This window comes from Pieris napi, chromosome 13 (genome assembly GCF_905475465.1).
Source record: "Pieris napi chromosome 13, ilPieNapi1.2, whole genome shotgun sequence".
NCBI lineage: Eukaryota > Metazoa > Arthropoda > Insecta > Lepidoptera > Pieridae > Pieris > Pieris napi.
Genome location: NC_062246.1, coordinates 11,240,783 through 11,264,359, shown reverse-complemented (window position 1 = coordinate 11,264,359; position 23,577 = coordinate 11,240,783). Strand labels below are relative to the sequence as shown.

Sequence of the window (23,577 nt, the reverse complement as noted above, 5' to 3'; positions counted from 1 at the left end):
GGGTCCCCGCACATGGGCCACCGGCCACAACCACAAAACGCCGCCACTGGCATATTTCCTGTAATTTTCATACATTTTATATGGACTCGCCGCACACGGTGGCGCCGGTGGCGGCCACATGCTACAAATCGTCGCAGCTTGCTTCTTGTGGCTCGCACCGGCCACTAAACGCCGACACAAAAAGCCGCCACACGCCACTCGCGCGATTCCACGCCCCTCTCTCCCTTACCTCAGTTAACCTGAAGTCGACGGTAACGCACGCACGTAGTCTGTGTTTCATATAGGTAGATAAATATGGATATATTTATCTACCTATATTTATATCAGAGATACAATCACGTCCTGCGATTTGGGATTCAAAATATTCTATATATTCTATTTTCTTACCACGGTATTGCTACTTTATTCATAAAATAATCTTTTAACGTATCTCTTGCAGTAGACGCTCGTGTTACTGGCCAGCCTGTATTTTGTATATTTTCGAGTCCCACTATTTTCATAGTGTGACGAAAATTGAAACCATCCCTTTTGCCAATAAAGTTGTGCAAAATGCAACAAGATTTCACAATGTCTTCTGAGAAATGAACAGAAGTGTTTAATAGGCGATGTAATATTCTCCATTTGTTTGCTAGTACGCCGAAGGTACACTCAATGCAACGTCTGGCACGGCTTAACCTATAATTGAAAACTTTTTTGTCTAAGTCCGAATATTTTCCAGAATATGGCCTCATCATATTTTCACTGAGGCCAAATGCTTCATCATGTATAGTTCAATGGTTGTTGATTACCGACCTGTCGTGGTGAGGGGATATTTAATGTCTTTCTGTGTATCCAATAACTACGGTTTCGTCTTCTACGACGACGTCTTTTTATCAAAAGTAGCGCAATTAAACCTTCTTCTTCAGAGTCCATTATGATACTGCAGGCAAGGGTTAAAAAAAGTAGCAGCCACCGACCGCAAGTGTCGACCACCGGCCACAAGTGGCTGTCGCGCGCTTCAGCTACCTTTGTAGCCGCTTCTAGCTTCTCGTGGCGGCGTTTGTGGCTGTGGCGTGTGGCCCGTGTGCGGCGACAGTAAAAATAATTCTTTTGTTTTTTATGTTTAACTTTAGGCTATCTAATAACAGATCGGGTTATTTAATAGCCGCGGTAGCAAATACCCTAAAGTTCTCTCACCATAGACGTTCTTTGCTCTACGTTTTGCTGTACGTCATGCTCAACTCGGTTTTTTATGTTATTAGTAATTATTTTTAATTCCTGTGAATCGCTATGTCCGTAAACGTGTTAAGGTACATTTTATAATGAACAAAATTAATGGTGTGTCTTTGACAGTCGAGGTGACTGGTCTATTAATTTTACGCCTGGGCCTCAGATTTATATATCTGTTTTTCTAATAGGTGTTTTTTTTTAAGGCTTTGTTTCTAAGGCTGGTTTCCTTCATCGTACTAGCGAGATTTAAATATGCATATAGACAATGTCCATTTGTACACAGCCGGGGATCAAACCTCAGAGGGGAGAGTCACACACTGAAGCGATCAGACCAACACTGATCGAATTTTAATAAATGTTTCAGATCAGTTCGGTTCAGTTCAGAGTCACGGAGCCCGAGATCCAGTGATCAAGAATGCAAAAGGGAGACGCCAGGTAAGTACTTTAGTCTACCAACGAAAAAAAAAACCTAACGTTCTTTGGCGTAACAAGAAGAAAATCTTTTCAAAAATTTAATTCTACGTGTGAAAAAAACGACACTAACAATAGAAAAAACGAATGTTTACTATAGTTAACTTCAGGGTGTCGGTTTTTAGTGACGTTGTGCGCGCGCATCGTAAAAATTTACTCTCATTATTTTTCCCTAACGCGCCAAAAGTAGTATAACTTTAAAAAAAATTGATTTACATCACTCTGCGAACTTAAAATATATCGACAGAGTCGGAGACAGAATTTAAGGGCAACGTCTTTGTTTACAGAGATCTGTGCAACAGACTGCCAATAAAATAATAATAAAAAAAATTATAAGAATACTCACACATAAAGGTACAAACAAATATATGTCCCTAATATTAAATTCTTTATTTCAGGGTCAATGTCTCTGACAGCGCTGTCCGTCAGTCCAGTGACACCCGGTTCAGCGATGAGCCAATCGGCGCCCCACGCTTCGGCCTTCGACTTTGACGAATTGGTGGGTAATTTTACTTTATTTTTTTGAAGCAATTAATATTTGTATACTAGCTGCCTCCGGGAACTTCGTTTCTCCTTAATACCTACCTTTTTAGTACATACCAACATGGCGCATTTTTTCTATTGCTCTGGCACGATTTGTGCATTAGCCAGCGTCAAGTATAGGATTTTTTATAATTCATGCTTGTCTTTTAGAAATTCGACCGTGTCCTCCATGTACGGTTTAGGCATTCGCCCGGTACCGCACAACCCTCCCAAAGGCCGAGAACAAATTTAAATTAAATTAAAACATGCCCTCGAACCGGGAATCGAACCCGGTACCCCTCACCTAGCTGCCACTTAATAAGACCGCTATGAGGCCCCCATGGCGCATTTTGCTATGCTACTTTGAATATTTTAATGTTTCTTGTTTTGAACATATTTTTAAAGAATAATTAAATAGAGCACTGAGAAGTTATTTAATATGTTTTGTTTTAATTTCAGCCGGCTCCTTCGCCAACTTGCCGATTTCCGAAGCTAGAGGAATGTGCGCACTTTCACTATGAGAGGGTCTCGCTTGGCGGGTTAAGTGTGGAGCTGGTGCCCTGTGAAGCTGTTGAGGGACTCCCGCAAGAAGGTATATTGCTGATAAAAACCAAGACTTTGGGTAATATTCGGAGTCAAGAGTTAGAGCTAAGTGTTACTCCTGTATTAAATCCAATATTTGACACATGGGAGTGAATACTTAACATTTAGGCGCGTTTTTCAATAGGTATCTCAAGTCGGAGTTGCCGCTTGATTTACAATATGACAAAAAGTATTAGACAGACTTTAAAAGCAGATTTAAGTTTGCTTGACTTTCTATAATAAGAGCCTAAAAATCTGAATATTACTATGAAATCTGAAAATTACTTTAAAATCTGAAAATTACTTTAAAATCTGAAAATTACGTTAAAATCTGAAAATTACTTTAAAATCAGAATAAAACTTTACTTTCTAAATCTTATAGATTCCTTATGAAAAGTGTTAAAAATCAATTTACACACTTAAGTTGATTTATTTCTTTTTTTTTTAATTTATTGGCCATTTTTGGTCTGGGTTGTTTGTTGAAAGAAATTATTATTAGCAGTAAGACCGCCCTTCAATATCTTTGAGTTTTTATTACATATATTATGTGTATTGTCATAAGTAATTTGTTTATTCATATACCTTACTTCAAAACATTATTTCCAGGCTGGGTGTGTCTCAAAGTCCGTTCGCACGTGAATTCCACGTGCGACGATTCAGTGGACAGCCGAACCCTCAGCGGCAGTTGGACTGAAGCCAGTGATGTGAGGGAATGGACGCTCACCAGAAACAAGGAGAACCTATTGCAGTTGGACGAGATGTTGCACAGGTAATTTAAAAGTTCTCCAGTTCGATAAGACTGAAATATAAATTTTATATTTTTTGCCCCTCTTGGAACCCGAGACCCCTCATCGACGAATAGCTAAATTAATGTCCTGAGGTCAATGACAACAATGTTAATCTTATAAATATATTCCTCTTCTGTGAAACTTTTTAAAAGAAGATACACTATTTGATTTTAGCCTTAAGGTTATAATCTCTCTTTCTTTATATTACACACAGCATTAATTGTAGTAATTAGATTTATTTTAATTATAAATTTATTAGTTCTGGCTTAGAACAGTGTTTCAAACGTAGGGCCCACGCCACAGCACCAGCTCTGGGGTCACCGGTACTATCTACCAGGCGCCAACTTAAATCTTTATTTAGCGCCTGTGCACTTGAACCCCACGGCCCAAGGGTCTCTACTATGATCCAAAATTTAGACATAGTCCAAGTTTTGATAGGCTCCTAAAACACGTATATTTACGTATATATTATTTTGTTTACAGGTGTATATACGATAGAAAAGTCTCCGGTCTACCGAACCTTAAAGAGGCGATGACAGCAGAGCTGATGGAGGATGAGACGGAATACCAGCAGCTGATATCAGATTATGTTCACCACCTGTCCATCATCGCCGACGACTCCATCAATTGTGGTCCAGCTCTTAACTGGCTACAGATGGATAATAAAGGTACTATTTTGGTTGCTGTATAGAAATTATTTCCTTTTTTTACATTAACTTAATACTAATACAATAGAAAACTTATTAATATAAAAATTAACTAAAAACATAATTTAAACTATGTATTTATAACTAATAATAAATAATACAATTCTTGTGAATTCAGCTAGTGTAAAACTAAATATAATTTCCGTCTCACATGCAATAATATTTCGATTGAGCAAGACACGCGTAAATGGTACTTCTTTGAGTAAATTTTGTACGCGCTCTAGGTACAAAGAGGTCTGAAGAATCTCTTTAACAATATTATTCCCAGTATTAACAATACATTTACGTAATTTTACATGAAAAAGTAATTAAATTAAATTATTGTTCGAAAAAAAAAGTCAAATCATTTATTTCAATTAGACCTATTAAAAGACACTTTTGAAAGTTAAAATAATAAAAAAAAGACTATAACCTTCCAAAAGGTCAAATTATATGGAAGAAAAATGGGCACGAAACTCCATACTTACGCTTTTAGATAGTTTTTAAAATATTTTGTATACATTGAATTGATAATTGTATGTACCCAGAACAAAAAAAAACTACTATACTAAAATAAAATAGGTGCATGGTGTTATAAAAAATAATGCAGCAGATAACTAAATTATTCTGTAGATAGATGGTGTTCACATATTTACAATTATTGCAACTATAGATTTTACGTTATTCTGTGTATGAAAAGAAATAATTAACATACAGTCAAACAATGCGTCAGTGAAATAATGTTATTTTATTAAGAAATGTAGTTTTTATCAGACATAGCTTTTAGAATAATTATTTTTTTATACTATACTCATTACTCATATATTGCAGGCGTGATATACTTTTTTGATTAATTGCAGTAATCATATAATCAAAAATTTTATTTATTTTCTATTGAATATGTATCACAGGTCACAAGCTCCTTGTGTCCAATGAAGACTCAAACTCAATAAATACACCCGCTGTGGCAGCTGCTTATTCAGTCAGGAAATATGTCTCACAGGTAGAAATTTAATATATATAAATTAACATACATATTATTGTTCCAACCCTTAAATTATATATGTTGTTTTAAAAATTAATGTTTGGTTATGTAGTATTAGTTATTGTCATAATTTTTATAATTTATATTTAAAATACTTTATAATAAAGAGAAACAGTTTTATAAGATAATATGTTTCTAATACATATACTATTTTTTTCAGGCTCGAGATGAAATAAGTTTTGAAGTGGGTGATATGATCTCCATTATAGATATGCCTGGTGAGTGAGAATTTTTTATGATTCTTTTAAATGCCTTTTAAATTTTTAATATTTATTATCTAATATATAAAATTCTCGTGTCACAATGTTCGTTCCTATACGGCTCGACCAATTCTTATGAAATTTTTAATGTATATTTAGTAAGTCTGAGAAGTTAAGGGTGGTCCCACTCCTAAATGTTATTTTTATTTTTTTATGATACAGCATACAAAAATACATACACCCCCTAATTTTCACCCCTCTATGATCAACCCCAATTTTTTACTGTAGTAAATAGTTATTGCAATTCAACTAAAAAAATGTTTCCTTGAAATAAAATGTGCCATGGCCAAACGACGTTTGCCGGGTCATCTAGTAATAATATAATATTACTATACACTACTTAAAAAAACAATTATCAAACAGCCAACTTTGTTGCAAAGAAATTAACTAAAAAAAAATACAAACATTTCCTAAATGTTAGAATTTTGCATAAACATTACCAAATATTAATATGACGGTTTTACATAAAAATAAAACCGATATTATGTGCCGAGAAGGAAAACATACAGCATTGTATAATGAAGAAGCAATGTATACTTAGCCTTGAAGTGCGATACACACCGAGTGAAACAGTTCCGCTTAGATAGAATAGATGGCGCTGTAATCGCCTCAACTTCATACTTATCTTTACCAGCTAGGACGTAGTCATTTCCACAGTCATAGAGTCTTCACCAGGAAGAGCTTCCTACAATGCTGTATGTTTTCCTTCTCGGCACATAATATCGGTTTTATTTTTATGTAAAACCGTCATATTGATGTGCCTCCGGAAAACATACAGCATTGTATAATGAAGACGTGTTTGTTATCTGCTGGTGGATGTATAAAGTACAGTATAAAACACAACGCTATGATGATTATGAAGAGTGAAAGTCAGGCTTTAGCTAAAGACGTTATTGTTTATATAACTATTTTATTTACTTGCCAATATTCTTAATCAAAGCATAAATACGATTATTACTCTTGATTACGGTATGAATATAACTATTTTGATTGAGATTTACAATTAACATTATAATATAAACTTCCTATAATCACAACAAGGTATTACTGTTTCTATAATTACGATGGTGCAAATGTATTAAAGAAAGAGCTGCATTTTTCTTTACGAGAGTCTATCTCGCGGCAGTAATGATTAAAAAATGTATTTGAAGATTTCCAATTACCCCGTGCTAAAATATCATCTATTGGTTGATTTTCGACCCAACCCAAAGAAGCTACTGCTGCCCTACAACTCCCTGGAGATGCATAGATTCCACTATCTTTGAGAACCGTGCGCACCCAATTTCCGATTATGGTTCGCGAAGCAGCTTTTATTTTGTTGTTAATGGATATAAAAATATTGTTTAAATTTTTTACTTGAGATCTTCTTGTATTACTCATAGCTATTTGGAGTCTAACTAAAGTGACAGGGCATATGTTTTTATCATGGTGTTTAGAAAGCTTCCATGTTGACTGGCGTCTTGAGTGTGTGTCTGTCTTAGATCCGAATGTCGGTGTTAAATAAATGTTATCACCATCATCCACGAAATGCTCGTCAGTAATTTTTAATAAAGTTAAATCGTGAACCCTACGGCCCGATGCTAAAAGCAATACTGTGGCTGTTCTGCGAGCCGTATCGAATAAAGTGTCCTTAGGAGGGTTGGAAGAAAGCCAGTCTAGTACTATCCGCGGGTCCCACGTGACGGATGATTTCACGACTTTTGGTTTAGCTACTCCTATTGCCCTAAGGGTGTGTTTAATAATAAAATTTGAAAATGTTTGTTGTTCTACATGGGGACCGCAAAAAGTTAAAATAGCCGATTTGTGAACAAGGATGGTTGCATAGGATAAATTTTCTTTTAGAAAAAGAGACATTAAAAATTTTGCAATATCGGCTGGTTGAGGGGATTTTGGGTTCACTTGAGAGTTGTCACACCATGAGAGCCATCTTTTGATTGCGGGTAAATAGGTGGACAAGGTGGAGTGACGCCAACTCTTCAAAAGTAGATCTTTTTCCTGTTTGGACCAGTCTTTTATTTGGGCACCCCACCCCCAATTTTCCAAACTTTTAGGGTCAATGTTTGTATTTGTGGAGGAGGCAGTGCAGTTGTCATATCTATGAGTGTCTCCGATAGGTGTTGAATTTCGTGGGGGTGATCTAGAGATCTGGATTTCAGGTCCTGAAGCCAGAAACCTCGCGGCCAATCTGGAGCAACTATCAGATAGGTTCCCGTCGCCCGGTTCAGGTGTGCTAAAACTCTGGGTAACAGACTTGGAGGGGGGAACACCCATGCTAGACGATAATGCCATGTTCTGCTGAAGGCATCTATGTAATTTGCGGATCGATCTCTGCAATTTATTGATACGTAGTTTCTTACTACTGCAGTCTCCTTTGTTGCAAATAGGTCTATCTCCGGATGTCCCCACTTCCGAAAGATCTCGGCTGTTGCTTGAGGAAGAAGGTGCCATTCCGCAGGCTTTTTTCCCCTTGATAATCTGTCCGCTATGATGTTGTATCTCCCTGGTAGGTAATGTGCCGACAGAGTTATGTTGAATTTGTCCGTCAGGTGCAATAATTTGAAGGTTAGTGTCAGTAACCCTATCGATTTCGTTCCACCTTCTTTTTGAATGTATGCAATCAGAGTTCGGTTGTCCGATTGTATTAATACGTGTGTGTTTTGTAATATTTTTACATTTATTTTTATTGCGGCTATCACTGCATATAGTTCCTTTTTGTTGCAGTGCCACCTTTTCTGTTGGTATGACCATTTTCCTGACATAAGGTTCCCGTCTAGATGTGCCCCCCAACCCCAATCCGAAGCGTCCGTCGCTAGGAAGTGGGTTGCAGGTTCTTTGTGTATAGGTGTCGTCTGATGAGTAGCTCCGAGCCACCACATCAGTTCCTGCACTACAATCTGAGGCAGCAGTTGACATCGACGAGGTCGCATCTTGTTGAAGTGTCGCAGAAAAATCTGTACCTGGCGACAATGAAGCCTCCCGCGGGGCACGACAAAGTTTGCGAAGTTTAGTTGCCCTAGCAGACTTTGTAACTCGCGGAGGTTGATGCGTTTTTTTGACAGCGTCCGTTCTACTGTATGGTTTATGCGCTGTATTTTTACCTTGGGTAGCGACATCACATTGTCCGTTGTATTCCAGCGAATTCCAAGGTATTCTAAATTTTGGGTTGGTACCAATACGGATTTTTGGTAATTGATTTTCCAACCCAGGTGTTCCAAGTGTCTCACGGCCTCCGAGGCCTGAGCACTTAACTTGGAGTGGTCTTGGTTGACCAGAAGGTAGTCGTCTAGGAAGACTAGCACTCGACATCCCTTCGCACGTAAGGTCTCCGCGACCCAACATGAAACTGCAGAGAAAAGGTGTGGTGCTGACGCTAGCCCAAAAGGAAGGCATGTCATTTCGTATAACTGCCCTTTGTAGCTGATCCTTAAAAAAGGTCGGTGCGATCTCGCTGCCGGTAGATGGAAATAGGCTTGTGATAAATCTATTTTTATCATCCAGTCCCCTGGTTGAAGAAAGTCTGGGACTGAGCCGTGGGAGATCAAACGAAAATGTTTTGTCTTCACGAATCGGTTTAGTTCTCGCAAATCTACAATCGGACGCATCGAGCCGTCGCTTTTCTTCCGAAGAAACATTTTGGATATAAAACTGGGAGTTTTGTTGAGAACTGTTTGTAGGATACCTTGATTCAAGAGTTCTTTGATTACTTGGGATGTCGCAGGTGACGGTTCGGTTGCGTATTGACTTATGATTCGATTTGTTGGCATTAACAAAGGAGGTTTCTTGTACAGAGGTATGCGGAATCCTGTAATTGCGGATATTATAAATTTGTTGGCACCCAGTGCCTGCCAACGTTTTTTGAAAAATGTTAAGCAACCTCCCTTGAATTGTGTTGGATAGTCATTTTTTTCCGTCTTTGTTAGAAAGCGGGTAGTTCTTAAGTTGTTTATGACTATCGATTTTTCTGTTAAATGTTCGCTTCGTTTGTTGTTTTTTGTGGGTATCACGAAAATTATTTTTCACATTTTGTGCCTGGTGTCTATATTTGGATGTAGATGCTGACGATTCTTTGTATCTAGGTTTAAAAAGCTCTCTTACTCTTGAAGGTTGCGGCGGGGATAGCCAGAATCGCGGCCCACCGAGGGATTGTATTAGGGACGCGAGCTTATTTTTGTCGAACAAAAATTCCTCGCTAGGAGGTATGTTACTAAGCGCAGTTTGAATAGTTGTGTCCGAAATCTCACTTATTAATCTTTTACGCCTAGTTTCTATACATTCCGCTCGTTTTCCGCATACAATTTGCAGGGTTTGTTCATGCAATTTGAGAGAAGGTGATTCACTACCAAAAATATCGGATATTTTTGTGAAAAGATTATCGGGTTTTAATTCCGTTGGGTTATTATGAGCCCAGTCTATGATTTTTTGTAATCCAGATTGTAGTAATTCCCTTTGACATATGATCGCGTGGGTGGTCGCAGCCATAATTTCCTCTGTTGAGGCTAAGAAATCTTTTCCTTTGCTTAGACAACATATTTCATCGTTAATTTTCAGGTTACAAAAGCCTGGAGACGCCAGCATATCTACCAGGGCTTTTTTGTATCTAATATGTTGCCACGTGGGAGTATTGAAATTTTGGAGTTTTATGAGCTGACGTAATCGTTTTTCATCGGCCGTTTTAATAATTTTTTTATCATCAATATTTGTGCTACCTACCCCCAAGTCCAGAGATTTCGAATTTTCGGTTGACGGATTAATTAAAAAATCGCTATCGTAGTTGGTAGGTTGGTGGGTACCCAAAAGTGGGTCGTCATTGGACGCACTGGCATTGGGTACATATTGTTGATGCATTATAAAATTTGTGAGGAAACTCACCTGATTATATAACGCGTCGATCCGGGGATCGACCGTTACCTGTGGTACTCGTTTCCTTTTCTTTCGTGGTGGTTCCTCGCGCTCCGAGTCGCTATCAGACTCGCTGCTGGTGCACGTGGAGTCCTCTTTGTCATCTTTTTGACCTTGCTCGACACTTTTTAGACTACCTGCCTGATCGGCCCCGGCGGCGGCCTCATCGGCATCGTGAGTCGGCGCGGATTCCATAACGCACGTGTGATGTATATATAATGCGGTTTGCTAGTAATTTATTAACACTTAGAAAATCTATAAGGTTTTAAGATGACTATGCACCGATTTACTGTTAATATTGAGTCGATTCGGTTTCGACCGCACGCGGCGAAAGTACACAACGCTATGACTGTGGAAATGACTACGTCCTAGCTGGTAAAGATAAGTATGAAGTTGAGGCGATTACAGCGCCATCTATTCTATCTAAGCGGAACTGTTTCACTCGGTGTGTATCGCACTTCAAGGCTAAGTATACATTGCTTCTTCATTATACAATGCTGTATGTTTTCCGGAGGCACATCAATAATAGTTAACAACTTTGAATTTAGAACTATAATCTAAAACCGGAAGTAATCCTACTGACCCTCAACCCAATAACCGACAAGTAACAAATAATCATACACATGAGGAAAAATAATAATATCCTGGGGAATTCTGAATTGATGTATAATTATCCTTTGAACCATAAACGCATTTGTGTTGGCATATCGCAGCTTAGTGCAACAGTTTTCTAATTATTGTTAAATTTACGTGTGTTTTGAATTATCTAGTCAAAATATAATTGGGTGCGTTAATCTAGAACTAGTTTTTATAATAAAGTTGCTTATGACATAATAATACTATTATTCTATTCAGTGATATATTTGTAAATTGACTATATGACTTTTTTTTAATTGACTTCAAAACCTAAATGAGTTCGTTATAAGTAGTTATTTACTGTACATTTATATGTTTTTTTTTATCGCTCTGGCACGATTTTTGAATTAGCCAGCGTCAAGTATAGGATTTTTTATAATTCGTGCTTGTCTTTTAGAAATTCGACCGTGTCCTCCATGTACGGTTTAGACACTCGCCCGGTACCGCACAACCCTCCCAAAGGCCGAGAACAAATTTAAATTAAAACTTGCCCTCGAACCGGGAATTGAACCCGGTACCCCTCACCTAGCTGCCACTTAATAATACCGCTAGGCTATGAGGCCCCCATGTTTATATTCTCTAGTTAGATATATTTTTGAATATAAATTGTCTGTATTATTTTGTCTTTATGAAAGATTTGTGTGTGTCTTAATAATTTCCGACTGAGCTACTAAGTAAATAAAAATGTGACGTGTCTTACTCCGTTGAGTCACTGGCGAACTAATAACAAGAAGTATTTTCAGGTCCCCAAGAATCGACCTGGTGGCGTGGTAAACGTGGTTTCCGAGTGGGTTTCTTCCCCCACCACTGTGTTGCTGTCATTGGAGATAAAGTGCCAAGACATATGACACAACCGCCGCCTATCGTTGGGTAAGAAATATATAGATGTCAGATGCTAAAACGGCTCAGCGAATCGGGATGAATTTTGTATCTTACCAAGTAATTTCTATGGTATATCTACTTTTTCGACATATTTATATTAAAATCCTTTTATTTAGTAAATCTTAGCATCGGCTACTGTCTATGTTTAAAACCTTCAAGTGATAAGGGGTGTCCACTCCAACAATTTTTAATTGAATTTTTTTGAATATAAAAATACATACCACCCCTAATTTTCACTCCTCTACGATCAACACCTAGTTTTTTATTATTGTAGATAGTTATTTTTTAAAGTAAAAATTTTTTTCCTAGAAATAATATACATGGCAATAGAAACGTTTGCAGGGTCAGCTGGTTTAATATAAATTTTGTCTACATACTGGTAACATTTCCGCAGGTCTGTAGCAGTGGCCCCAATAAAACCGGTGCTCCGCAAGCATGGAAAGTTGATATCACTGTTCCGAAGCTTCATCCTCTCGAGACCATCGAGACGGAGCCTCAAACAGCAAGGGATTTTGAGGGAGAGGGTGTTTGGGTGCGATTTGGGAGAGCATTTGTTGAATTGCGGTCATGATGGTGAGTTGTTTGAAATACTTATATATATATATAATATTTCTGTTAAAATATTTCTTTTTTTAGTAGATTATGAAGTTTACTTTGCGCAAAACGGTTATAAGCAATGCTTAGTAACAACACCACATTTTGTTTTACATACATCATATTGTGACATAGTGTCGGTTCAAGTATTACGTAAGCAGATTTACTGCAATTTATACCCCCCTCCTCTTTCCCCAAAAAAGGTGGGAACCTATAGTGCTTGTATTTTATAGAAAATCATTAAAAAAAAATTTATTCATTATAAGTGTGCATTGAAATGTGTAAGACCCTTTTAAGTAAACGTTGAAGTAATAGGTACAACAAATATACCTTATGCTTATTTGATTTTAAAGCCGTTCATAGTTTAAGGTTCGACTTTCAAGTTATTTTGAAACTAAATTTTTCTTAATAAGTTTTCACTAATCTAACCAATACCAATGGCGTAACAATAGGGTGGCAGGGCTGGCAATATGCCACGGGCCCCCGACCCAAGAGGGCCCTTGCTCAAGAGATATTATGTTCTATTGATGAATGTAAAGTCTCCAATACGCATTGGGCTAGCGTGGGGACTACAGACCATTCCCTCTCGCCTAAGAGAGGCCTATGGCCATTAGTGGGACATATACAACGTATAATTGAGTACTCTGAACATCCCGAAGTTTATTAAAATTAAACTGAATACAACGTGACGATTTTTACTGATAGGGCCCCATCAAAAGAATTCCCACGGGCCCCAGATGGTATAGTTACGCCACTGATTGTAACCAAGAGTTTTTGTGACTTAAGGGAACTTTAAATCCCCAGTGCCAATGGTCCTAGTGGAATGTTCGAGAGCGATAGAGCGTCGTGGGGCAGTGGACGGCATTTACCGTTTGTCGGGTGGGGCTGCGCTGACTCAGCGTTTACGTGCCTCTTTCGACGCGGGACATCCGCCCGATCTGACCGCGCCCTTACAGCGGGATCCGCATGCTTTGGCTAGTTTATTGAAGTGCTATTTTCGGTAAGACGTATTTTATTTTTTATAAAGTCGATTTGGTCATATCTAATAGGATTGGCAGTTTACTCGCTACACGTTGTAGTTTACACGGTAGACATTGTTGTTTACACGAATGTGTGCAGACAAGTTCTACTATTTTACGACGGTAAAATTATTAACATATATTTGTGTCACACTTCGTTGGTCAAAGACAGTAAGTAGATAGTATTTTTCGATAAACCGTTTGACTTCTCCGTACAAAAAGTTATAAATCGTAGTGATTTTATAAAATATTGTATATTTTATGAGTTATATAAAAAGCATTTGTCGTTTACTTAATTTTTGTTCCGCGAAACACTGTATCGTCCGCCTCATATCACGCGGATTTCAGGCATACGTTTAGTCACTAGTCACTTGAGCAGGTTGGAGGGACTGTGAAATAAAAACATGTAAATAAGTTTAAAGAAAAACGCTTTTTCCCGTTTTTTTGTTTCAAAAAGAAAAACAATCCGCGAAAATAGAGGACACCGTGAGCCATTTTTGCCAAAACCCTCCATCTTTTAGTCGATACCAACTCCGGGGAAATAAATACAGATAATGCAACTTTCTCTGCAGCTGTGATACTTTTTGACATTCAACATCTTTTGTCTTCAGTCACCGTGACCACGCACGCTGTAAAGCACGCGAAACGTCGGATAAATTTAAAATTATGTCAAATAGTTGTAAATTTATAATAATACATAACTTTAATCCGGTAAAAAGCGTTTTTCTTTAAATGTGTAAGGGTTATGTTAATCAAAAACAATACTATATGTAAATAAGTTGTTTAAAGTATACCTTATGCAGTTTACGTGTTATTTTTTAAACTATTTTAAAAAAATACTTACGTATTTGTTTTAAAATAATTGTTGTTTGCCATAGTCATTTTGTATGATCATTTAAAAGAGTACCGAGAATTTTTCACGCCGCCTTTTTCTCTCGGCCTACACCCTCTGTCTTCTTTGCCGATGAGTTTATAATTTTATGACGTGGAATAAAGCGGGCCATAGACGGACCGCATGTTGCAGTCAAGACCGTTTGCAATATGCTCAGGAACTGCTCGAGTGGTCCGTGTATTGCGTATATGAATTTAGTATGGAAACTGCAGATCGCCGTGCGGCGACCGCGTATTGCAGTCGGTCTTGACTGCAACATGCGGTCTGTCTATGGCCCGCTAAAGTGATACCTATATGTTATGTTCCATAATAAACATATTTTGTTTTTATATTAATAAGTGATTTTGTTATTCCAGTGAGTTGCCCAACCCTCTCTGCACGTATCAGTTGTACGATAGTTTTGTGAGTGCGGTCCAAGTGCCTGAAGAGCAGCGGTTGAAGGCCATGAGGGATACCGTTGTTAAACTACCACCACCACACTATAGGTGAGTTTGATCTGCTTATAAATTTTGTGAATTCATTAAAAATGTCCGTAAGCGTTTTTTTTGTATGTATACTACAAAAAATAAGTGTTTTAAAAATAGATTTTTACTTATAAAAATCTTTTAAAGAATTAAAAAGATTACTTTGAAAATTTTATTAAAACACTAGCCGACCCGGCAAACGTCGTTTTGCCGGGCTATAAAAAATAGGGGTTGATCGAAGAGGGGTGACGATTAAGGGTTGTATGTATTTTTGTATGCTGAATCATAAAAAATAAAAACAAAAAGTTATGTCTGAAAAATAAAAATTTAGGGGTGGGACCACCCTTAACATTTAGGGGGATGAGAAATAGATGTCTGATTATCAGACTTACTGAATACGCATAAAAAAATTCATAAGAATCGGTCGAGTTTCGGAGAACTATGGGAACGAACATTGTGACACGAGAATTTTAAATATAAGATTGAAAAGATCCACTAATAACCTTTTATTTAAAAATAATTTCTGAACAGCGATTCTTGCAAACGTCCTTGCCCTTGCCATACAGGAAAATGATAATTGTTATAGGTTTATAGAAATAATTATTAATTGTTAATATTTCAGGACCCTAGCGTATCTTATGCGTCACCTTCGCCGTGTGTCATTGTTGAGCGAGTCAACGGGAATGACAGCTCGCAATATGGCGATCGTTTGGGCTCCTAATTTGCTCTCTTCACCTAAACCGCAGCACGCTTTGCAGGGAGTTGCCGTACAGGTATACAGACGATGCTTTTTAATAGTTTGGTTAGACTTTCTAAATACCTGAGTACTAAACTGATTATAAAGCAACTACGCTATCAAAGATAAAAACATTGAAAAGTACCATTCACATCTTAAATGGAAGAGCCTAGCTGCTCACGAGATAAGGAATCCTAGTGTATACGAATAATAAAGCTTTTTTAGATTTCTTTCTTTCTTCCTATACAATTTAATAGTTATATTCATACTAAAAATGCATTTTCAGGCCGTTGTAACCGAATTCCTGATCTGTTACGCAGAAGATTTGTTTGCGCAAGAGCAGGGAGCTGACTCAGGTCCACAATCATTGGAACAGGTTAGTGTTTCAAATTAAAACAAAATCATTGATCACCTAAGATCCTTACAGGCAGGCAGAACTAAATCCAAGATAATCCCAAAAAAATATCCGGCTCGAAGGACCATCACTTAGAAAATTCTTTTAAAAATATATCTGACAGAAAAACTGTCTCTTCTAATCTACACTTTGTATGAATAAAATAATTGAAGACTAAGAATTAATTATATTTGGCTATTTGTGAATTTGGTTAATTATATATGGTTAGATGTTTTATATAAAATAAAACTTTTCAGGATCGCATCGAGTGTCAAGTGGAGCTGCGAGGGCTAGAAGCAGGCAGGAGACCGAAGAGCTTACCGTTGCATCCACCAACAAAATTATTGAGGTAAGGAACATACATTTATAATTTTACTCGCTGTACCCAGCCGCTTCGCTGTGGCACATTGTGATTGAATGGTTGAGAAATAAAACAAAGAATACATTTTAATTTTGCAATACTTGTGGAAAAACATAGATAAAAATAATCCTTGATGCGTATTATATATCATGATAAATTTCAGCTTGATCGGTACAGAACTTTTTGAGTTTTTGAAGCAACATAAAATTTTTATATATGTATATAGATTTAATTGAAACTATAGGTACATAAATTGCCTTGCAGATAACTGTTAGTAGTTCTTTATAAGTTAAAATGTGTCTAGGAATATGTAATATTTCCACTTTGGGTTAACTATTATAATAAATACTTGGTATTCCAGTCTGGAAGAAGCCCGCCGTCGCGGCCAAGTGTGTATCGGCAGTGAGATTCTCGAATACCCTCCCCCTTCGGGTGCTATCGCGGCAGCTGCAACCACTCACCTCAAACCCGCTGGTCATTTGAAACCGAAGTATATTGAGGTTGGTTTTTATATAAATTTATCTTTACCCTGGATATTTGCAATTAATTGTTGGAAAGCATTATATAAGGGCTATTCTACAAGGTTATGAAGAACTTTTTACGAGTACAATACTAAGATTTATTTTTCTTCTTGTTGGATGTTGATCACACTATTAATAACATGAGATTTCAAAGAAATCATACTTGTCCCTCAAAGGCCGCCAACACACTTACTAAAATGAGTGTCCATGGGCTGTGATGATTGGCCTTTTTGGACGTCCCGTAAGCTCGTTTGCCCCTTGCTCGTTCTATAAAAAAAGTGCGTGCGTACAAAGTACACAATATGTCAGAAGTGAAACTTCTTTGGCAAACTATTTTTAACTCTTGTTCATATTTATACAAATCTAAAACTTTAGATTTCCGAGACTTAGATGGAGAAGGTAATGAACTTAATTGTCATTAAAGTTATAAAGTGTCGAAAATTAATACAAATATAAATTTATTTATTTCTTCGATCGAAATTTTAATTTTAAAAATAGAATTTCTATAAGTAATTCGTTATTCTCACACTCTCAATCGCTCTCTCCCTTTTCTTCAACAAAAACGCTGCATATCTTCGTGAAGTTTGCGTAAAAATTAACCTTCATGCGTCTAAAGAAATTTCACTTCAAAAATCAAACATACATTTTATATATCGAATATTTATACGGTTTAATAATATGAAATTATTTTTCAGGTTGGCTCCGGACCAAATAATCTACCTCAGTACCACACTGTATTGGATTTACCAGCACCAGGTGAATAAAAACAATTATGAATATAAAATCTGAATTATTCCAACCAGCAATATTGCTTTAAAAACTTTCCAAAAAAAAATTGATAGTTGTCGTCAGCAGTATCGTTGCAAGATTCTTTAGGTCTACAGAAAGTTGACCAACACTTCATGTTCCAGGTGCAAAGCGAGCCCTAAAGCGCTCAGTGTCAGGCTGGCGTGGCCTCTTCAGCAGGAGCAAGCTGCATCGCCCCAGGCCCCACAGGCCACCACCTGCCACGCCCCCTCCGCCTGTGAGTAAGCTTATTACTAGACATGTTTAGATATCCAAATAATAAACAACGCATTCAAAAGAAAAAAATATATATATATGTATAACAATTTAAGCATTAATTGAGATTTAGTTAAGATATTTATGAATACACTAGCGGACCCGACAGACGCTGCATGATATTTCAAGCAATTAGGAAATTAAACAAAGTATTAAAGTACCGACTGCAGCGCCATCTGTCGGGCTTATTTGTGAATCTAAACCATCCAGGGTTCCACCCAAACGCATACAAAAAATCATTCAAATTGGTCCAACCGTTTAAGAGGAGTTCAGTGACATACACACGTACAGTAGAATTGTATATACAAAGAAAGACGGGTAAATAAACTTCTTAAAGCAAAAAACCTTACGAAATTGTTCTTTGTCTTTTTCTGTCAAATTGTTTTTACTATGCAGATATTTAATTTATATGGTTCCTGAATCATCGGGGAGCTTTAAATAATAGAGGATTTTAGTTTTACTCAATATTAACCATTTGCGTACAACAATAGAATATAAGCATATATAAGAATATAGCTATGGTTTCGGGGCGTAACGATTTAGGAATTCGCCACGCTTATAAAACTAAGAAAGCCAGAGCGATCTAAATGTATAGCCCTGGCTCGTACACAATTTAAATATAGAACACACGTGTGTGTACGCATCTACACCCGTTAGAAGTTATACTTCTTTGGCGGAACAAGATAAAAATCTTTTCAAAAATTTTATTCTACGTTTGTAGAAAAAACTAAAATGTTGACTATAGCTAAGGCTAGCTTCAGGGTGTCGGTTTTTTATGACGGTGTGCGCGCGCATCGTAAAATTTACTCTCATCATTTTACCCTAACGCGCCAAAAGAAGTTTAACTTAAATTTTTAAATTTCCAGGAAATTGTGGCAATTACTCTTCGACCGGCAAAGTCTTGCGAGTCTTTAGTGTCAGAGAGCGATACCTTGGCACCTTTAGCGATTAAAGCAGCCGCGCCCCTCAAACATCACACTAGGTAAAACTCATTAGACGTTATTTTTAAATAACGCTTGGTCACGTGACCATTTCCATTTAAAATCTATTTCCGTTAAGGATAAAAAAAGGCTTAATTCGATCGTTACAAAAAAATAAGACGTATATATATGTTATGCAAAATCATTACATTACTATTTATATTTATTGAATTGACAGAAAGTCTTTTGTACATACAAACAAACTATACAAAGTGGACGATCAAATCCTCCAAAATATCTGGACTCTGGTAATAATTTCGTCATGATCGTAGAACATTGTCGGATTTAAAAATAAATCAAAACCTACTTTTTATCATATTTGGAATTGACTAAATATTAAGGATACATAAAAAAAATCCATGTGTTTTAAATTTCTAATTAAGCAGTCGGTAAAGTAACGGATTTGATAGAAACATGTGATTTTTCTAGAAAACTGTGTAATTCAATGTTATTATTTTTATTTTGTTTCAAAACAAACCCTTTTGTTTGCTTGTATGCCAATTTTCATAATTACAGAATATGAATTAAAAAAGATATGACAAAAACTGACATGATTATATTATTTTGAAATAGCTGCCCTGTAAAGTTTACTATTTGTCAGATCCGTCACTATTCTATGTCTATGACGATTTTCTGAACTCAAAGCTTCTGTACTCACGCGTACAGTCGCCGTTTAAATAATTTTCTATACAGTAAAAAGTCAAACAAAGTCATAATTAATTCCGATAAATAATAGTATTTATGAATTTCACTTTCAGGTCGTCCTCCTGCGATTCGTACTTTGAGCCGTGGCAGGCTGAGTTAGCGGGAATGCGTTTACGCCTTTCGCCGCAGGAGAGGGACAGACATATGTTCAGCGAGGAGGACGATACGGGACAGCAGGCACAGGTATTTTATGTTAATTTATAAGTAATCTAACAGCTACACATCCATATAACAAAAGAAAACACTTAGACAATATACAAAGCCAAAACAGATTACATAAACAAAATATATGAAACAGAAAACTTAAGTACATTAATAGATTTAAAAAAAGGAAACTGAAATTAAACTTAAAACAAACAACTTAATATTTTAAAGAAAAAGCTAATTTGTTACTGCTTAATAAAGTCAGTCTTCCAAAAAAATTAAATGAATAATCGCTGAATAAATTCAAAATTCTCGTTAAACGTAAATAAATCAATAAAGCTTTTTATAAAATGGACGATTATTTAAATGATCCTAATCCTTGGTATTGATTTGCTCCAGTTCAAACAATTTGTATGACTCAAAACAGCGGAGAGTTTCTTGCCAGTTCTTCCTGCCTCTCTACTTCCTTGACTTGCAAACTGGTAATAAATGTAAATTAAGAATCAATTTAACATCTTTTCTGTTGACGTTCATAAGTGTAATTAAAGTTACTTTGAGTTTGATAAGTTTCAGTTTAAGATTCGTTTGTCATATTCTTAGGATTTCTATTCGCGTTTCGCTGAAGAATTCACTGTCTCTTTTCATCAGTGTAAACCCAATTTGACGGTAATCGACGGGAGTACTTGGGTTACTGGGTGGCAAATAAATCTAAAGATTAGATTCCACAATTATGCTTAATGGCATGGAATTCTGCCATAGATATTTATTTTCGTGTCAAATTATCTTTACTTAAAAACATTTCCAGGATGACTCGGCCTGTTCTTCGCCTGTGGATTCGAATCCCGCGAGTAACGAGCCAAGTCCAAGGAGGTTGTTACGCGCTGAAGTACATCCCACTGACACTTTGGAAAGGTATATTTTAATATTGTTATTTATTCTGACAGTATAGTATGTTACTAAAGCAGTGCCGTCATAGATTCGAACCCTGGACCAATGGATGGATATGTACGCATTTAAGACTGGTGTACGGTGAAGACAAACCTCGTGAGAAAACCGATATCTCTTAGACACAAAAAGTCGCCGGCGTGTGTCAGTCACCAATGCCTGACTACCTATTTTCCTGTAAAGCAAAATAATGATCACAAAATACATTCAGAAAAATGTTTTTTAGTATCTCTGTATGAGTGTGTGTCTTTGTATTGCTAATTAGTAATAAATTAAAGTTAGAACCAAACTGAGGTCGTAGGTTCGATCCCCGGCTATGCACCAATGGACTTTTTATATGCGCATTTAACATTCGCTCGAACGGTGAAGGAAAACATCGTGAAGAAACCGGCTAGCCTTAGACCCAAAAACGTCGACGACGTGTCAGGCACAGAAGGCTGATCACCTACTTGCCTATTAGATTAACAAATGGTCATCATACAGATACAGAAATCTGAGGCCCAGACCTAAAAAGGTTGTAGCGCCATTGATTTATTTATTTTTACTAACAAAACTTAAGGGGCGAAATAATGGACGTGGAAATTATTTTGGAAGAACGCATGTGAATTAATAGTTGTGTTTTGTTTTTAGAAAACGCGTGGCCCTCGACAACTTGGAGCAACAAGACATGGGTTATATCGACGAGAGCGGAACCTGCAGCCCACTAGCCGAGAAGAGACCGGCTTATAACCGACCACTAAGCCCAAGGAGGCAGGCTGTTGCTAAACGGTAATCTAAACAGATCTTTCTTAATTATGCTTATACGCTGATTTTTCTAAAGTTTATTCATCAAAATAATCTATCTATCTAATCAAAAAATAAAATAAAACTATTACTGATTTAGAACCGCATCAACGTTGCATTTTTTAACAAGAATGATCTTCTCGAATTAATTTTTTTTATATTTTTTATCACATATTCTCTATTATTATAGTAACTGAATATTAATGCTATAGAAAAATTAAACTTACCCATAAAAAGCCTTTTTGTAACTAATTATAAATAAACGGATTCTTGTAAATTCGACTCTCGTCAGAGACCTATTTGTGGAGGAAATGACTGTAAACTTAGAAAAGATTAATAGATAATAATAATTTTGTAAAAAACAGTAGTATAATATAATCAGTAGTAGTTTTATTGAAGTGAAACTTTATCGGCGTTGGAAAAAAAATTACGTCACGTGACGTCACATTTTCCCGTTATCTTTTTTTTGTCCTGCGATTTCGGATCCAGTTTATTGATTAGTTGCAAGATTTGTTGTTTGTGAAGTTTGCCTATCTCTGAAAACTAACTTCAGGCTTACCGCAACGTACTGTTATTTATATTGGATAACTTTTTCACGTTATATTTAATTAATATTGCAGTATCATGTTTAATTATGCTTTTAAATAATTATTATTTATGTCAAAAACCGTGTAGTGCGTTCATAAAATTTATAAAATTTATATTAAAAACAAAAATATATAATAACGATAACAATGATAGTAATAATTATATTACAATTAATGAAATTCTGGAATAATCTTAGTAGTAATAAGGTAGAATGAAATAATTGTATTATTTGTATTCTATTTATTTATTCTATTCTATTTTTTTTTAACTTTATCTAAGTTAACTTTATTTTACCAATTTCTGTAATAATGCATATAGTAGATCATTTTTCATAAAATAAGGTCATAAAGAAGTTTCACTTCTTACGTGTGTACACTAGTACCCGCATACATTTTTTATATATTTTTAGTTAAAGTTTGGCCATACATAACTGTAAATAAATAAATATAAGAATAAAATTAAGATTTAATTTTGTTAATAGGTTGTGCAAAGACCGCGACAGTCCGCTGTCTTCTACTTCTGATTTCCAAGCGACACTTTCAAATGTCAAACTGAGGTAAGCTTTCTTTGATATCTTAATGTTGTACGCTAGAAATAATCTATTTTCTTTTAAATTACAGTAGTTATTTAGATGTTTTTGCTAGTCATATAGTTGTAGCAAGAAAATGGATTAATTCAAGTCACAAGTGTTTTAGAATGATGTTAGTTATAAAACAATAATTAATTTAAAAACTATTTTAAAAGATATTATATTTTCTAGCAAAATAAATTATGATACACATCGTATACGCATACAATATACATAATTGTGTGCTAAATCCCAGACAAAATACCTTTTTTTTCAGGATAGTAAAAATTACTGTGGCGACAGAACGCACACACAGACAGGTAAACCTAACTAACATCAATCTAAACACTAATGTATCATTCATATTAATATTTCATGGCTTTACTACGATACTATGCGGTTACAAATAATGATCGACTTAGTCCCCGACATACTTCCCCATAGATAACCAATTTGTATGAAAACACCTTCATACAAATTTGTTTGACGATTCACGACCATACTGAAGATTTTGCTTAGAGACCTGGCGTGTCTCACATATAATAAATCATGGATCTGTCTGTACCTTTTACTGTGTTGTTGAAAAATTATTGGACGTAAAATACGCTCATGTGGTAATAGACAAACAATTCAATGTGAGACTCGCTGTAAATTCCCTAAATATGAATATTCTAGTTGAATGGTTTGTATGCATGTGCATTGTACTGGACAATACTCTAGACACATATGACATGTTTCCTTTATAGAAAGTAGTCAGAAATTCATCAAAAAGAAATAATCGTTCACGGCAAAACTAGCATAGTATCGTAGGAAGTTTATAGCTTACTTGTGGGCTAAATTA

General features: G+C 36.2%; 2 protein-coding genes across 5 annotated transcripts in view; one reads left to right on the top strand and one right to left on the bottom strand.

Moving 5' to 3' along the window:
* The window catches only part of LOC125054988 (GTPase-activating protein CdGAPr), a 71,825-nt gene that overhangs the window by 44,809 nt on the left and 3,439 nt on the right, over positions 1-23,577 (top strand). For all 4 annotated transcript variants that reach the window (XM_047657145.1, XM_047657143.1, XM_047657146.1 and 1 more), the window contains 22 exons: positions 1,574-1,644; positions 2,079-2,179; positions 2,662-2,794; positions 3,391-3,553; positions 4,056-4,240; positions 5,170-5,261; positions 5,464-5,521; positions 11,842-11,968; positions 12,375-12,553; positions 13,379-13,574; positions 14,842-14,970; positions 15,572-15,722; positions 15,972-16,061; positions 16,337-16,428; positions 16,802-16,940; positions 17,657-17,717; positions 17,873-17,985; positions 18,890-19,005; positions 19,762-19,891; positions 20,658-20,764; positions 21,428-21,565; positions 22,650-22,724. In XM_047657145.1, the coding sequence (XP_047513101.1) occupies positions 1,574-1,644; positions 2,079-2,179; positions 2,662-2,794; positions 3,391-3,553; positions 4,056-4,240; positions 5,170-5,261; positions 5,464-5,521; positions 11,842-11,968; positions 12,375-12,553; positions 13,379-13,574; positions 14,842-14,970; positions 15,572-15,722; positions 15,972-16,061; positions 16,337-16,428; positions 16,802-16,940; positions 17,657-17,717; positions 17,873-17,985; positions 18,890-19,005; positions 19,762-19,891; positions 20,658-20,764; positions 21,428-21,565; positions 22,650-22,724 (2,646 nt within the window). The remainder of the gene's footprint in view (positions 1-1,573; positions 1,645-2,078; positions 2,180-2,661; positions 2,795-3,390; positions 3,554-4,055; positions 4,241-5,169; positions 5,262-5,463; positions 5,522-11,841; positions 11,969-12,374; positions 12,554-13,378; positions 13,575-14,841; positions 14,971-15,571; positions 15,723-15,971; positions 16,062-16,336; positions 16,429-16,801; positions 16,941-17,656; positions 17,718-17,872; positions 17,986-18,889; positions 19,006-19,761; positions 19,892-20,657; positions 20,765-21,427; positions 21,566-22,649; positions 22,725-23,577) is intronic.
* On the bottom strand, positions 6,605-8,953 carry LOC125054989. Its single transcript, XM_047657147.1, has one exon. It carries the CDS (start codon positions 8,951-8,953, stop codon positions 6,623-6,625), a length of 2,331 nt encoding a protein of 776 aa, XP_047513103.1. The 3' UTR covers positions 6,605-6,622.

What these genes read in the sequence shown, in the direction of transcription:
- LOC125054989 (XM_047657147.1), bottom strand. Translation starts at nt 8,953, where the DNA reads ATGCCTTCCTTTTGGGCTAGCGTCAGCACCACACCTTTTCTCTGCAGT.